Source organism: Puma concolor, chromosome B3, assembly GCF_028749965.1.
Source record: "Puma concolor isolate L17-30 chromosome B3, mPumCon1.1.hap2, whole genome shotgun sequence".
Classification (NCBI taxonomy): domain Eukaryota; kingdom Metazoa; phylum Chordata; class Mammalia; order Carnivora; family Felidae; genus Puma; species Puma concolor.
In genome coordinates, this window is record NC_141672.1 from 11103413 (window position 1) to 11120759 (window position 17347).

Consider the following 17347-nt stretch of genomic DNA (forward strand, 5'->3'; position numbering starts at 1 on the left):
AAATACTCATTTAGTTCCAGGCTTCGTTCTAGATCTTGGGTGATTCATGGTGAACAAGACTCAGTGGTACCTTTTATGGGGATTCAAAATAGCAGGAGAGAAGATTTTGCTCCGTTTTCCAATTTCCTTCTATCTTTTTCTTTTTCTACATATGGACAATATTTGTTTAAAGCATCAGTAAAGGGATGCCTGGGTGGCTCAGTCAGTTAGGTGTCCAACTCTTGATTTTAGCTCAGGTCACGATCTCACGGTTCATGACATTGAACCCCGCGTCTGGCTCTGTGTTGGCCAAGAAGCCTGCTTGGGATTCTCTCTCTCCCTCTCCCTCCGCCCCTCCCCTGTGCCTACTGTCTTTCTAAAAAATAAATTTTTAAGTGTCAGTAAAGGATTAGAATGGTAAGAATCAATAAGATATTGGAGCCTCACCACCCACTTCACAAGCAAGTAACTTAACCTCACGGAACCTCAGTGTCCCCATCTGTTAGGTAGGGATGATTGTGCCTCTCTCCCATTCTTTTTCTGTCCAGTTTTATTGACAAATAACCCATGTACGTCGCTGTGTGTGTTCAAGGGGTGCAGCCTGATGGTCGGGTTTACGCATGTGGTGAAATGATGACCCCAACAGGAGGCGTTAGCGTCTCGCATTCTTACCGTGAGGGTGATCTGGAAAGCACGCTGTCCGGAACCCACAAAACACCCGTGATGGTTCAGCAGCAACCGCATCACAACCCCTGCTGTCATCACAGGTATCGGGATATCCTCAAGGGGAGTTGGGTCCGGAACCATGACTCACTGTTTGTAGGGCAGGCAGGCAGGACAGAGCCTTCAAAAAAAAAAAAAAAAAAGGTCCCTTCCTGTTCGCCGCGCACAGTCTTTGCACTGTTCCAGGAATGGACCTGGCAAATATTGACCAGGACGCTGTGACCCTCCGACACCATTTCCTGTGGGTAGGAAGCCACGCGGTGCTGACGACCCGGGGCCCCCAGCCCAGGGAGCTTTGCTGTGAGTACCTGGCTTATGCGGGGGCGGCTCTGCCCCTCTCTCTCCCTCCCTGTCCCTCTCTGTCCCTCCCCCACCCTCCTCTGGCTTTGGCAGCAGGGAGAGGAGAAATGAGGCCCCTAAAGGAGAAATACGATGATGTACTGCTTCTGAGCTTTAAGTCGGAACTCCAGGTTTCAACTGACCTTTTATGGAAAGCTTGGTCATCAGAAATTTTGAGAGAGGGACTCCCAGTATACCTGGGAGAGACAAGAAAGCAGAGTAACACAGCCCAAAGCAAGACGACAACGTTGCTGCAGCAAATTTACTAGAGACTCGGTTGTAGCAAAAGGCTTGAGCTTCAGAACCCTTGTCTGGGATCCGAACCACCCTCCAGCCACTTAACAGGTGCTTATCTTGAGCCTGCGTCCAGTGTCCCCATAGGCACAAGAAGGCACCAATACCTGTGTCTTAAGGCTCTCATACGGATTCAATCTAGTGCCACGCACGAAGTACCTTTCGCACCGCTGGCACTTAGGCTGGCCACTCTTCACTGCCTGTGACTGTTCTGGCATTTCGAGAGCTTTCTCTCCCACCCAACTCCAATAGCACCCCCTTCTTCAGTCTCTGAGACGATCCAAAAAAATAGCGGATCCCCCTGCATTTGAGAATACACCTGGCTGGGAGGAGGCTGTGATACACCAGATATAACATCCCCACACAAAATAAACAATAAGTGGGAATATCATCATTAATTACTGGAGTTCTTAGTTTTCCCCTGGGATCTTTCTGGAAGAGAAATAAAGAAATAGATTAGGTATAATTACACCCAGCTTCTGTAGAAAGCAGTGACAATTCAATTGCACGCTTCCTACGTGTCGGGTGTTTCACACACAGTATGCCTTGTAATCCTTAAGTGACTCCGCCTCCGGAAGGTGGGCATTGTCCTTTGCATTTTGCAAATGCAGACACTGCCGGTCAGAGAGTTTTCCTTCCCACAGTGGGATCCACAGATCCCACAGTGAGATACTGCAGAGCCTTAATTCAAACCCAAGCCCTCCCTCAGACTTTTCATCCTCTTGGGGAAATAGAACCTTCTACAAGTCTGGGGATCCTTGGGGTGCAGAAGGGTAGAAAACGGTGAGTTCAGCAGGATAAAAAGAACCAACCAGTTTTATTACAGCTGTATTTCTTTTTTTTTTAATGTCTATTTATTTTTGAGAGAGAAGGAGAAAGCGTGCTAGTGGGGGAGGGGCAGAGAGAGGGGGACAGAGGATCAGAAGCGAAGCACAGAACCCAGTGTGGGACTCAAACTCACAAGCCAAGAGATCGTGACCTGAGCTGACGTCGGACGCTTGCTGACTGAGCCACCCAGGTGCCCCATGGCAGCTGTATTCCTGATTTTCTCCAGGAGCAAACTGATTTTTAAATTGTTTGACTTCCCAGCATGAATGGAACCCGACGTTAAGGGAGCCCACCAGAGCTTTGGAGGAGGGAGGGAGGTCACGGCCTTGGGAAATCGCCCGCAGTACTTTGTCCAGCAAAGTTTCAACATAACTGATAATCAGGCTGTACTGGTCCCTCCCAACAACCGGCCTTTGGGGCATTTAGGGCCCCAAGTGCTATAAACCGTCTAAAAATACGATCTCTCCCACACCACCGTGGCATCTGTAAGGGCTCCAGAAAACATTGGTTTGCGCAAACGGTGCCGATTAAGACACAAATGTGGGGCGCCTGGGAGACTCAGTCGGTTGAGTGTCAGACTGCGGCTCAGGTCGCGACCTCACCGTTCGTGGGTTCGAGCCCCGCGTCGGGCTCTGTGCTGACAGCTCGGAGCCTGGAGCCTCCTTCAGATTCTGTGGTTCCCTCTCTCTCTCTGCCCCTCCCCCCCTCAAAAATAAATTAAAAACATTTTTTTTAAAAAGACACAAATGGGGGCGCCTGGGTGGCGCAGTCGGTTAAGCGTCCGACTTCAACCAGGTCACGATCTCACGGTCCGTCGTGAGTTCGAGCCCCGCGTCGGGCTCTGGGCTGATGGCTCAGAGCCTGGAGCCTGTTTCCGATTCTGTGTCTCCCTCTCTCTCTGCCCCTCGCCCGTTCATGCTCTGTCTCTCTCTGTCCCAAAAATAAATAAACGTTGAAAAAAAAAATTAAAAAAAAAAAAAAAAGACACAAATGTTATCAAGATAGAGGAGCACCAAGAATCGTGTGGTCAGCGGAAGGGTCAGTTCTGAAGGGAGCAGGGGGACGACACTGTCTTTACTGAGGATATCGAGGTCTGGGGGAGAGAGGGGGAGGGCTCCAAGTGGCCATGTGACAGTATGTGCACTGTGAAGATGTGCAGTGTGTGCGTGGAAACCCTGAAAGGGCACTAGACGAGGGTCAGAATGAGCAGAGATCAGCCACGTCTATGCTGCAGTGTCACCTCGAGCTGGAGCTCCGTTCCACCCCCTGAGGAAGGAGTCTCCTGCCCCTGCACCACTTTGACTCCCTGGAAGTAGCTCGAAGGCTTCTCTGGCACATTCTATAACCTGAAGTATAAGAGAGACAGTATTCATTTCCTAGGGCTGCTGCCACAAAGCACCACACCCCGGGGGGTCTCAATGACAGACAGGTATGGCCCCACCATCATGGCGGCCGGAAGTCCAAGATCAAGGCGTCGCAGTAGACCACTTCCTTCCGAGGCTGGGAGGGAGAATCTGCTTCAGGCTTCTCCCCGAGCTGTTGGGGGTTTGCTGGCCACCTCTGGCATCTTCGGCTGTAGGAGCATCACCCCGATCTCTGCCTTTGTCTCCACAGGGCCGTCTCCCTGTGTGTGAGTCTGTGCCCAAGTGTCCCCTTTGTAGAAGGACACCAATCATATTAGATCGGGCCCATCTAATGACTTCGTCTTAACTAATTGTACCTCAACTACCCCATTGCCAAACAAGATCGCATTCTGAGACACTGGGGAGTAGAGCTTCGAGCTATGAATTTGGGGGGTGCACAATTCAACACAGGTCAATAGGCATCTTCCCTAACCCTCTGCATCAATTAAGATACAGCCGCTGCATGTGACAAGGGCTGCATGTGACAGCTGCTGCTTCAGACAGCAAGTCTGATGGAGACAGAGTCGGTCTGTGCTCCCGGGCTCCGTCCATCGTGTGGCTTTGCCACGCCTCGTGGGTGGCCCGCATCCACCGGGTCCCCGTGACTCACCACCACATCAGCACCCCAGCTAATGAAAACCCCAAACACTGGCGAACACTCCCCTTTCCTTGGGGACCTGACCCAGGAGTGGCCCCCCTCATCCTCTCCCTTCCAACAGGCAAGGGTGGAAGTTGATGTGGCCACACCTCGGTGCTAGCAAGGCCCAGCGTCCCTCACTGTCACAGTGTCCTGAACATCTGCTCCGTAGTCACCCCAATCCTTGAAAGGTGATGAGTGATTCAAAGAAATACTTGAAAGAAGAAAAAGAAAGGAAAAAGGAAGGAAGGAGGAGGGAGGGGGAGGGAGGTCGAAGGTGGGGGGAGAGAGGAAGAAAGAATAAACCAGGGAAGTTTCTTTTTATAGCCCAAGTCCTTTTGTCAACAAAACCTTGTAGACGTATTAATAGTCAAGCAGATTTAGGGCAGCTCTTCAGACTTGGGGGAAAGTGACAGAGCCCCGCCGGCTCACCTCCCACCTCGTCCTCTGCAGGGCCCCTCATGACACCTGTGCGGGGTACAGCTTGGGCGTGAGGCTCACTGGGCGAGCAACGGGGACCCTGAGGTTCCGGATGCGGTAGAATGGCGTGTTCACTGTCTTGTTTTCAGAGGATGGGTCCAGCTTGGCTGTGGCTGCTGGGAGCAGCGATCCTGCCCTCTGTCCATTGTCGGCCCTTTCCTGCCCATGGAGATAAGAGTCCGGGGGCGCCTCCAGCCCCCAGCGATCAGCTGTCCGCACCAGCCCCCGCCTACCGCAAAATCACACCGACCATCACCAACTTTGCCTTGCGCTTGTACAAGCAGCTGGCCGCAGAAGCCTCGGGCAACATCTTCTTCTCCCCGGTGAGCATCTCTGCCACCCTGGCCCTGCTCTCTCTGGGGGCCCAGGCTGACACCCCGACTCAGATCCTGGAGGGCCTTGGCTTCAACCTCACGGAGATCTCGGAAGCGGACATCCACCGGGGTTTCCAGAGCCTCATCCACACCCTTGACCTGCCCAGCCCCAAACTTGAACTGAAAGTAGGCAACTCCTTGTTTCTGGACAAGCAGCTAAAGCCTCAGCAGCACTTTTTGGACACCGTCCGGGAGCTGTACGGAGCGTTTGCTTTTTCTGCCAACTTCACAGATTCCGCCACGACCAGGAGGCAGATTAACGAGTACGTGAGAAAGCAGACGTACGGGCAGGTGGCGGACTGCCTGCAGGAGTTCACGCGAGACACGCTCATGGTTGTCCTGAATTACATCTTCTTCAAAGGTGAGGGCTGGCTCGGGCCGAATCCCTTCTGCCTCCTTGCCCCTGAAAGGCACCTGTCTTGAAGTCTTGCAGCGGCTCCAAATATTTAAAGCGTCTTAGATGACTACTTCTTGACTTATCGACATTTGTTCGCTCTTGCCATTTCCTTCTGTTCAGTTTTTACTTATTTTTTGTTATACACCCTATCATACTCTCCTAGGAATAACTCCTTTTTTAGAAAAATTTTAGTTTTTATATGACTGTCTATCTTGAGCATAAACAAATTTTTTTAATGTTTATTTCTGAGAGAGAGCGAGAGATAGAGTGCGGGGGGGGGGGGTGTGGGAGCAGAGAGAGAGGGAGACACAGAATGCGAAGCAGGCTCCGGGCTCTGAGCTGTCAGCACAGAGTTCGGTGCGAGGCTCGATCCCATGAACCGCCAGATCCTGACCCGAGCCGAAGTCAGACGTTCAACCGACTGAGCCACCCAGGCGCTCCTGAGCATAGAAAAGAGTATAGCATATTAAAACCACCATATACTCCCCTGCCAAGAATGGATGTTTACAGTTTACCATTGGCTTCAGATTTTTATTTGATTTTTTTAAAAAATGCAATGTTGCAGGTAGAGTTCACCTCCTTTTGTACCCTTCACTGGTCCCGTTTCCTCCCAGAAGCAACCACTGTCCTATGTGTTCTAAATTTTACCAGAATTGTATCATCCTGTACACATTACCTCGGGCTTATGTTCTAGTGCCCTCACCACATCTTAATTTGTGTGAACAGCTTATTAGCCCATTGTGACTGCCGTGTGAACACTCGCTCCCTGTAGGGCTCATTTCTTCTACTCGGGTTATTTCCTGACTTAGTAGCATGTATCTCGATTGTGATACTAGGAAAGTGAGCTCCTCCATTGTTTTAAACTCAGGTCCATTCAGATGTTTGTTTTTACCTGATGTTTGTGTCTCTTCCGGGATCCACGTTACGCTGGATCGCCACGTCATTGGGGGCTCCTCTGGACTGTGACGGTGTCTCAGACTTTCCTTGCTTGTAATGACCTTGCCAGTTTCGAACAGTGCCGGCGAGGTACTTGGTAGCACGTCTGTAAGTTGGGACTTGCTTGTTTTTCTCGTGATTAAAACTGGGGTAACGGGACGTGGAGAGGAGGGCCACACGGGGGAAGGGCCATCCTTATCGCATCACGCCAAGGATACGTACTCTCGGCGTGACTTACCGCTGTTGATGTTGACTTGGACCATCCGGCTAAGGTCACGCCCGTCATATTTCTCTGTTGTAAAGTAACCCTTTTCCGAATTGCCAGACTGTGCTCTTTGGAGGAAGTCACCGTGCCCATCCCACACTTCGGGAGTGGGAAGTTATGTTCCCTCTCCTTGAGAAAGGAGGACCTACCTCAATTATTTGGAATTCTTCGGTATGGGAGATTTTTCTCTTCTCTCACATTTATTTATTCAATCATTTGCTTACATCATTAGGGACTCAAGGGTATGCATTTCATATTCTGGGTTGCAATCGACTAATACTTAGTTTTGTCGCTTAAAATTTTCTGGCACTGATCATCAGGAGAACTTTTCAGTTGGTTCCTCGATATGCCCCCATCATTGCTGATTTTCCTTCCTTTCTGGAGCACTTCCTTGCTTTCTGGCAGGACACCTCAAGCTCATCTTTTATAACTCCTGCCCCACCCCACCCCACCCCCACCCCAGAAAACGTCTCTGTCTCTCCACGCTGCCATCTAGCTGATCCCTTCCGCCCAATTTCCCTTTTACTAATTACCTCAAAAGCCACGCTGCTTATTACTTCAAACCCGTCCACTGAGTTCTCAATCTCACTGACTGTATTTCCGCCTCGAGGTCTTAGTTTTTCAAGACCTATTGTTTTGTCCCAGTGGCCCATCCGATGAATTTTAGTCCTTCCGTTTTTTTAACACACTTTTCAAAATGTCTTTCGGACTATTCCATTATCTGGAGATCTCGAGCTGTGAATTCTTGGGTTCGTTACCCCAACTGCTTCTCTTTCAGGAGAGGATTGAGATTTTCAGCTTTGAGCTCATCTTCAGTGGAAATTCTCTTTTTGTGAGTTTCTTACGGCCTGTTGTGGCAAGGTCTCTGGGAGACAATTTCACATTTGCCTCTGGTTCCCCTGGTTCTATTTTAATTTCTAGGTTGGGGAGTCCCTGCACCGAATGAGTAATAACAACAAAGAACCCAGAGCAGGTGACTCCTCCCATCTACCAATGCGGTGACCTATCCTACCTCATCCCTGGGCTGCTTGACAGAGTTTTGCAATCCAGTCTTCCCGGACGGGGAAGGGATTGCCTTTCGTAGCTTTTGACTATTTGCAGAGAGATCGGTCCCAAGCGTGGTCCTGAATTTTATTTATTTCCCCTGAGAAGGCATTAAGCACCACCCCTGAAGGGCTGTATCTGATTCTGATAACCCCTGAGCCAAATGACTTCCAAATCAGAGACACACATTCCTGCTTTGTATCTGGAAGCTTTGAGTCTTGTTGTTGAACTCAGCTGTTTATTTATTTAGTTAGTTACTTATTTTTCCATTAGAGCAGACAAAGGAAGAGCTGGGAGAGGGGACTTACTTGAGTTGCTTCTTGGGGAACAGTGCTTGTGGCAGGTGACAGCATGGGGACCCAGGCGAGACCGGCACTTGCAGCAGATGACCTTGTCATAGTCCCATTCCTGGGCCGGCTGGCGGTGGGAAGGCCCAGCGATGCCACCTCCCAGGTGACACAGCGAGCACAGGGTGACTCTTCCTGGACATCGTAGCCTGAGAGAGGACGGCCATCCTCCAGCTGTTTGCGCGCAAAAATTAGATGCCCCCCTTGTCTTGGAGTTTTGGCTTTGACATTCTCAGGGGTGTCACTGGGCTCGACCGTGATGGTGATGGGCCTGCCCATCAAGGTCTTCACAAAGCTCTGCCTCTCTGCATCTGCCACAAGGCCACGGCCCCCAAACCACTCAGCCGCCTAGTCAAAGGGAAAGAGAGGTCAAGTATGTTTAAAATGTTTGCCGAGTGAATGATTTCAAGTCGAACTTAGGTCTCGTTTTGAGGCCTCTAGGAATGGTATTCATTAATTTGTTTTCAAATATACATCGAAATTAGTCAGAGAAAGACAAATACCGTATGACTTCACTCTTATGTGGAATTTAGGATACAAAACAGATGAACACAAGGAAGAGAAGCGAAAATAATATAAAAACAATATAAAAATAATATAAAAACAAGGCGGGCAAAACACAGCAGACTCTCATGTTTAAATCAGAGAACAAACTGAGGGCTGCTGGAGGGCTTGTAGGTGGGGGGATGGGCTCAACAGGCCAGGAGCATTAAGGAAGACACTTGGTGGGGTGAGCACTGGGTGTGACACATAGGGGATGAATCTCAGGAATCTATTCCTGAAATCATCATTGCACTATATGCTAACTTGGATGTAAATTTAAAAATAAATAAATTAATGAATGAATTAATTAAATATACATCAAGTACTTACTACGTTTCAGGGACTTTGTTAGTGTCTTGGGGAACTCTATGAATAAGATAGAGTTTTCCTATCCTTATGTAGCTCATAGTCCCAGGAGAGCTGGAAATGAGTAAAAAGGCAATTGCAACTCAATGGAAAAGTAAGTTCTGCTTGAGTCGGCATGGGTGCCATGGAGTTCTCGGAAGATACAGTTTTCCAGACTTGGGGAGTGTGGGAAGGCTTCCTGGAAGAGAAGGCATCTAAGCCGAGACATGAAGAGTGAGTTGGATTTACTCAAGCCAAGAGGCCGTAAGAGAGGTGGGGAAAAGAGGGTTCAGGTTGAAAGCCCAGTGCGTGCAGAGGTCCAAGGAAAAGAAAAAACTGTGGCACTTTCAAGGAACTGAAATGAATTTAGTCGGACTAGAACACAGAACACAAGAGCAGAGTGCCTGGGGGACAGTACCAAGAGTTGCGATTAAAGGATAAGCAGGAACTGTGTGGAGAATTCTAGGATTTACCTGTAGGATACCAGAATTCCCAAGAAGTTTGAAGCAGTGGCATGGCATGATCACATCTGTTTTAAAACGATCAGTCTGGCTACAATCTGGAAAATGGTTTGGAGGAGAGGAAGGGTGGGAGAACAGAGACTAGTCAGGAGGTTCTCGAAGGGCTCCAAAGTAAGGAAGGTGGCCGCTTTGGATAAAGTTGCAGCCTTGGAGGTGGAATCGGCAATACTTGGCCGCTGATGGGATGTGGGCAAGAGGGACAGGATGAGCCAGCTTCCCATCACCCAGACCAGGGCTCTCAGGAGGCCAAGTCCGGAGGCTGTGGTGCGTGGAGACTGTAAGGAGAAAGAGAGGATACTGCACACGTGGACAAGGCTGTGACCCACAGATGCCACATTTCTTGTGTCTTAATGAGCTTTTTGGCATGATATGTAACATTTTATTAACTGAAATCTTTCTCCTTTTTCAACCTGAGTATTAGGAAGTTCAGAGGTGGCGGGGGGGCTCTTGACCTTCTCTGTAGGAGATTGTTTAGCGTGGCAGTGAAGGGTCAAGTCAGTGTTTGCAAAGAACATGAGCTGTGGAGCCGGTCAAGCTCTAGTCCATGTTCTACCACCTAATGGCTCTGCAAATTGGGTATGCTTCTATAAATTCCCAGGGACTCAGCTTCTCGTTGCTGACATGGAGATCCTAATACTTGTTTAATATTAATGTTCATGCAAGTGTAAAGAGATAATGCCTTGCACATGGAAGGTGGTTAATAGATAGAAGAACCTTTTAGCTTCTTGAAAGTTACATTGCTCTGAAATGGAACAAAATCGGAGACCATTGGAGCTTAAGTGCTGGGGGGCTCACTCTGGCGGCTGAGCCGGCCCTAAATTCTGGCCCCCTGATTCTGTATCCACGCCACTTCTCTGCCTTATATTTATATACACCCCAAGAGGAAATCACCAAACCAGTGCGGCTTAGTACGTGTCTGCCCACAGTTGCTCTCTTGGAGTGTGTTCTCATAGTTTTGTGGATTTTGTGTCCTAAGCTAAGTGGAAGCATCCTTTCGATCGCTACCAGACCCAGAAGCAAGAAAGCTTCTCCGTGGACGAGCGGACCTCCCTCCGCATCCCCATGATGCACCAGAAGGAAATGCACAGATTCCTCTATGACCAGGAAATGGCTTGCACGGTCCTGCAGATAGAATACAGTGGAAACGCCCTGGCCCTGCTGATCCTCCCCGACCCAGGGAAAATGGAGCAGGTGGAGGCAGCTCTGGAGCCAGAGACCCTGAGAAAATGGGATCGATGGCTTCTGCCCAGGTAAGTGTCAGAGCAGAAGGACCCCGGCAGACTTGATTCAAGAATCCAGGCCGGCCTTGATCAATGCCAACTGCAAAAGCCCAACCCCTAGGTTTGGCTCATTATTCTGCCTTTCAACTAACCTATGTGGGTTTGGGGCAATTTTCTTGCCTTTTGGGTCTCCAATCGCCTCAAATGTAAAATGAGGTCATAATAACTGCCCCCATTGGGTTGCTTGGAAGATTGATCAAGTTAATACATATAAAGTCCTGAGACTGGTCACGATAAGTGCTCAGCAGGCATGCATCATTCGTATCCCTTCCCGAGGGTTTCTCTGGCCAACTGTCCTTCCTCTGGTTTCTCCCTTTTTTCCGAATGATTTACCACCAGAATGTAGCGAAGTGTAGGCAAAAAAAAATCAGATGAAGGACAATTATTAAGAATACTTATGACTCCCACAGAACAGTGTATATTTCTCAAAAGAGCTCCTACTTTTTTTAGTTTACTTAAAAATTCATTTGACCAAAACGTAGAAAGAAGGGATACCACTACCTGTGACCCAGTTGCGAGAATCTCCACGAACAGTGTAGGTTTTGTTTAGGTGCCCAATCTGCTAGTGCACCTCCTGGGTGGTGTAATGCTGAATAAACAGGAGTGAGGGATTCTGTTTTCCTCTCTCTCTCTGTCCCTCCCCCCACCCTCACTCTCTGTCTCTCAAAATAGACGAACTTAAAAAAAGAAAAGGAAAGAGAGTATCTGTTCTCTCTCTCAATTCGGTGGGTGGACTGGGCTCGGCCGAGTGGTTCTCACTTGGGGCTTTCCTGCACTAGAGTCAGATGCTGGCTGGGGCTAGAGCATTGAAGCCTCAGGTGTCTCCTGGGCCAGCTGTCTCCTCAGATAAAGGCTGAACAGGTGTCTCTCTCTCCGTGCGTCTCCAGGAGACTAGCTTGGTCTCCTGCACGGCAGCACGGTGCAGCTGATGTTGTTATATGGCAGCTCAGGTCTCCGGGAAGGGGTGTTCCAAAAGAAAGGCAGCGAAAATTCCTGCTCTTTTAAGATCTGGGCTCCAAAGTGTCTCTTCTGTCATATTCTTTTGGCCGGAGCAGTCACGGAGCCCACCCTGGTGTGGGGGGAGGGTGCATATACCAAAACTCCTGATGGCCGACTTGAAGTTCTAATACACCATCACTTGGTAGGTACCCTGTAGGTGCCCACAGGAGCCTCCCCTCAGCTCCCCAACTGTACCGAGGGGCAGGAAAAGGTGTTTGTGTTTGGGCAGAGATTCAAGTACCAAGTAAAAGAGACAGAGGTCAAGGACCTCTGCCCTTGAGAGGACGAGAAGAGAATAGCCCTGTTGTCTATGAATCCACATAGCTGTGGCCGGTTTCTGATTCCAGCCCCATATTTTCAAGCTCCCCTGGGGTGAGCCTGTCCCTTCCCCCCAGCACAGAAGGAAATACCATAGCATCTTCTAGACCAACAGATTTTCCCTCCAGAAAGTCTGTTTTGACCTCTCGCTCTGACTTTCACGAAGCAAGACCAACTGAAGTTATTTTTCTAAACCTCGGACGTCCCCTGTTCCTGGTTCCTGGCCAGAAAGTTATGATACCACAGCAACACTGGGCGGCTTTCCGACACGAATAGTTCAGACTGCCAGGCCTCCCTCCTTTCAGCTGTGAGGAAGGTTCGCTTGCCCAGGGGACTCGGGCTCACTGGTACCTGTTCATTCCTCATTGATGTGGGTCGAACACCTGCTGTGTGTTGGGCTCTCAGCCAGACACCCCTCTGCTAGACTCGACTCAGACCCCTTCATGGCTTGGGCCTGCCCTCAGGTCTCCCTGCGGACAGTTCGCCGAGTGGGCCGAGATAGCCTTGTTTTCTGTTTCCCACGACCTTTCCCTGCTCTTCGCTGTTACCCTTGACTTCCAACTGCCTCGTACTCCCACTGGGCATCCGGACACTCCTATTGCCGCAGAAGTTAACTGGCAAGGACGTGATCAGCAGCTTTAGGGTCTGGATTCATCATAAGCAAAGGTTTCCAAGCGGGTTCTTACCTAGCCCAGCTTGCAGGTGCCCTGCTCTGGCAACAGTCAAGCAATAATCGAGAAGAAGAATCCCAAGAATGGAAGGACAGACTTACTCAGTGTCAAAGGAGACTTGTGACTTTACCACGGGCAGGGTGCTGATCTGATGGCAAAGGCCAGTCGTAGGGCAGAGATTGGCCCACATTCTACACACGCTTTCGGTCGTAAGATCCTCACGATGGCCCGAGGCCCAGACAGGAAGAGCTGACAGTGGCTTGTATTAAGGGGTTGCCAGCAGACAGATTCAGGATTCAGTTCTGAAGCGGGGCCAGCAGAACCTGATGATTAATTGGATACGGAGGCGGGAGAATGTTAGCAGTATTTACCTTGCGTGGCTGTTATTTGCATTTGATCAGTTAAGCCTTGTGAAATCCCTTGCCCGATGTAGAAAGTCCTCCAAAAACGTGCCCGAGATGAGGACACATGGCCATGCTGGGAGTCTTCTCAGATCCAAACACAGGAGAGCTGAGGAGGTCACAAGAGGTCTGGAAAGGTCCGAAGAGGAGGGAGCTGCAGGGGGGGTGGGGGGATGGAATGTTCTCGCACCGCAGGGAATATTGTGGTAGGACCGGCTCCCCCTCACCCTGGGAAACGCTTCTCCCTCCCAAAGCTGGGGACGGCCTACAGACCGGGCGGAAGCAGCACAGTTAATGAGACCACACCACCTCTCTGTCTGATTCTCCCTGCAGCCTGTTGGATTTACACCTGCCAAGGTTTTCCATTTCTGGAACATACCACCTTGAAGAAATACTTCCCCACATTGGTCTCACCAACATCTTCAACCTAGAAGCTGACTTATCAGGAATCACTGAGCAGCTCAACAAAACCATCTCCCGGGTAAGGTGGTAAACGTGGACGGAGGGGACAGTCTTTTCTCCTTTCAAGTGTGCGTTTGAAAGTCAAGTTTCCCTTTCCTTTTCCTATTCTGGGTCTGGATCGCGATCTAGAAGGCTTATTTTCAGGGGCAGCACTCTTTCCACCTCTCCTCCCTATCCTTCGGAGCAGGGACACCGAGTCCTGAAGAGACACACACTAGGGGTCATCCACAGTGCCAGAATTTTCCCAGGTGTGGGAAAAGCTTTGCCTTCGTTCCCCATACTTCCGCAAGGGCAGGCATTGAAACTCCATCTGTCTTTGTTATAGTTAGAGAGAGTAGTGGGGCGTGAATACAAAAATGTATCCATCAGCCTTGCTGCAGAGACCCGTAAGCCCCAAATCTCAGTGCATTATGGTGACAGTGGCTTATTTCCTGTCTACGGTACATGTCAGAGGTACGTTACTACCACAGGGCTGTGGACTTACTTCACACTGCGTCTCCCTTCCAGGATGCAGGAGAAAGGAGAAGTCCCTATTTGGGACATGCCATTCCCACGGTGATGGGAAAAAAGCAAGAGAAACTGTGTGATCGCTCTCCGCGTTTCTCTTCGCTGTGGCCTATGTCAAGGCCCCTCACGTGCTGCTGGCCAAAGCAAGTCCCGTAGTCAAGATGGCCATCAGTGGGGTGGGTCTGTGTTCTCTTCCAGAAGGAGGCCATTGGTAGTCACAAGGCGTGGGTGGGGATCCATGACTCTCTACCAGGAAGAGAGAGTTAACCACTGGGAATAACCATGCAATTTTCCTTCCCTGCTCTATCTTTTATGTTTTAGGAGAGAGTCATTAATTGTCGCTTGAGTCTTTGTTATAATTTTTTTTTTGAGAGAGAGAGAAAAGACGGAAGTGAGTGAGGGGCAGAGAAAGAGAGAATCCCAGGCAGGGCAGAGGGAGAGAGAGAGAAGCAGGGCTCACACAAAGCAGGGCTCGAGCTCACCCAAAGCTGGGCTTGTGCTCACCTGATGTGGGACTCGAACTCACGAACCGTGAGATTATGACCCGAGCTGAAGTCAGAGGCTTAACGACACCCAGGCACTCTTTGCTACAAACTCCATAAGGAAAGCATTCTGTCTTTTGCTTGGGAAAGATCAGCTGAGATCAGGAATGTAAAACAAGGCAATAGGGAGTGTGTGCACGGGAGTGTGTGTGTGCACGGGAGTGTGTGTGTGCACGGGAGTGTGTACGTGCATGTGTGTGAACAAGATGGAAAAGAAATAACTTGGCTTTTTAAAGAACTTATTTCTCAGTGTATCCCTTCATAGAACTTTTCAGAAGTGAAAGGGATTGTCAAGGCCAAAATTTTTCAACTTTTTTTTAAAGCCTCAGAATCCTTTCTTCCGAAGAAACTGTGTGACAATGAGGGTTAAAAAAAAAAAAAAAAGGAATCTTCTCACAGAGGAGGATAGAAGGTTTGGCACATCAGACAACCCGGTTCCCGGAGCTCATGTTAAAAACCAGTGATCTAGGCTGAGCAGGTCGTTATAGAGAAGAGGCGACCGAGGCTGAGAGAATGTGCGTGCAGCTCGGAGCGGAAAATGGCCCTCAGCTCGTGTCGCCTGTGCCCAGATGCTTCTGTCATGCTCCCAGAACTTGCCGTTGGGAGTTTGCGGCCAGGTTCATGCTCGGCCCGGCTCAAACCCATCTGTCTTCTGCCAGAGAGCAAACAGCACCATCAAGGCCAGCCCCCGGGATGTGGAAGAGGGAAGAAGCAAGAAAAACGAAGGCTGCAGTTGCCTCCTTGGAAGGCGCCTGAGGGGGTGACTCTACGTCCATCTCCCTAGAACCACACCAGGTGGGATCTGTCCCCTGAAAGCGCCCGGGGCTGACGCTGTCCCTGTCCCCTTCTCCCCCTCCAGGTGTCACACAAGGCGGCAGTGGACATGAACGTGTGGGGAACCAGGGCAGCGGCTGCCTCGGGCCTGCTCTCTCAGCCTCAGGCTCTGAACACAACTTGGGCCCCACAGGCACGTTTCAACAGGCCTTTCCTGGTGCTCTTTTGGGAGGTGACCACTCAGAGTTTGCTCTTCCTGGGGAAAGTCGTCAACCCGGCTGCAGGGTGACCGTAGTGGGAGGCCGGGTGGCGGTTTGTCTGCCCCGGAACAATCAGGAAGGCCGGCGGATGGGCAGCCTGCACCGTGGGCTGCCATGAGGAGCAGTTACTCAGTGTGCAAAGATCCCAATAAATCTTGGTTTTTGTGAACATTGGGTTTTGGGTTTTGTGAACATTGAGGTGTAATGTTTACAAGGGAAGGTCAGCATGCAGAGCAGCCTTGAGCCGTATGTCCTACGATCTCCCTAGACCGTGATTGGATGGTCAAAAATGAACACGGCTCATGCGGTACCCACCCCCCCACCATGGGAGATGCCCACCCCTCCTTCCATCACAGCGGGTCTTTCCTGAGGGTCCCAGGAAAAGGTACAAAGGACATCAGAAGGAATGAGGAGCTTTCTCCCTTCATGGTGGCTGACCTCGGCTCTACCGCCAAGTGAGGCTGTCCTGAAATGTCAGGGCCCCGGTGTCAGGGATGAGATCACTTTCAGAGGAGATTGGGGCCAGGGCAGGGGCTCCAAATCACGCTCTGCGAAAAGAAAGGGGGCGGGGTGAGGATGGCCAGTGCAGTAATGGGCCAATGCAGCATGGGAGGTCAAATGCCCAAGGGCAAGGTGAAAGAAAGTGCGAGGGTCAACATGGCCGGGTGGGCACAAACGTGGTCTGTGGGATGCACTGGGGAGCCATAACCAGTTGCAATGGAGCCTCTTTAGCGGTTGGAGGCTCCCTCCACTGCCACAAGCGCCCCTCCAGTCTCAAGGAGGCATCTGTCTGAATCTACTGGGGGAACCCAAAGCATGTCAACCTAGCTGCACATATGTGCCACGCATGTGACAAGACTCATCCCATAGTGAAGTTGGTACCAAGACCTAGAGGGTAGCTGCAGGTGGTTCACATCTAGGAAGGAGTCATCGCAACAAGTGTCATTGGAAGAAATACTCCCATCCACACCCTAGGAAGGTCAGACTTGAGTTGGATCCTGAAAACCAGGTAAACCACAAATAAAAGGTAAGAAGGTAAGACAGTCTGGGGGAGGGTGGAGACCCTCTATGGGTAAGGGCCCCTGGAGAAAGGAAGAAAAGGGTATGCTCTGGTAAAAAAAGAGAGAGAGAGACCCAGTTTTGCAGGAATAGAAAGTTCAAGAAGGATGACAGTGGAAGGTAATGCCGGAGAGGTATTTGGCGTCAAAGGTTGGAGGCTTTAGATGCCAGATAAGAAGCGTGGACTTCATCCTGCAGACGGTGGGGAATAGCTGTGGGCCAGCGAGCAGATGTGGATGCGGACAAAGTGTAACTGCGAAAATCATCTGAGAGCTGAGTATAGATAAGACCCAGGGTAGTGAGACCAGGGTGGGGGCCGGCAGGGAAAATGCCGCACCAGGGTCCACCCGACCACATGCCCTGTCCTGGCCCATATCCCTCCTCTGACAGACCACCAGCACACAAGTCCCCTGTCCCAGCCAGACCCCTGTGGCCCTCGGCACCTCCCCACCCTACACTCCCTGCCTATTGGTCCTGTGGACACGACTTCTCTTATTAGAAAGGAAGGAATCCCAGAGAGCCCACCCCATGCCCTGGGCAATCTAACACACGCCATATCTTTCTGTTGCTTTGAACTAGACATTGAGTACTAGCTACCTTCAAACGCTTGAAGATCTGC

At 50.4% G+C, this 17347-nt stretch overlaps 1 protein-coding gene across 2 annotated transcripts; it reads left to right on the forward strand.

Moving 5' to 3' along the window:
• Nucleotides 1-843: 843 nt before the first annotated feature.
• Nucleotides 844-15816, forward strand: LOC112856308 (serpin A11). Of its 2 annotated transcripts, none has more exons than XM_025919883.2 (5): nucleotides 844-1002; nucleotides 4773-5418; nucleotides 10432-10705; nucleotides 13458-13605; nucleotides 15495-15816. In XM_025919883.2, exons 2-5 carry the CDS (start codon nucleotides 4776-4778, stop codon nucleotides 15696-15698), a joined length of 1269 nt encoding a protein of 422 aa, XP_025775668.1. In that variant the 5' UTR covers nucleotides 844-1002; nucleotides 4773-4775; the 3' UTR covers nucleotides 15699-15816. The 2 variants fall into 2 exon arrangements, with proteins under 2 accessions (XP_025775668.1, XP_086565019.1); XM_086708893.1 differs by lacking the exon at nucleotides 844-1002 and adding an exon at nucleotides 1961-2118.
• Nucleotides 15817-17347: the final 1531 nt, after the last annotated feature.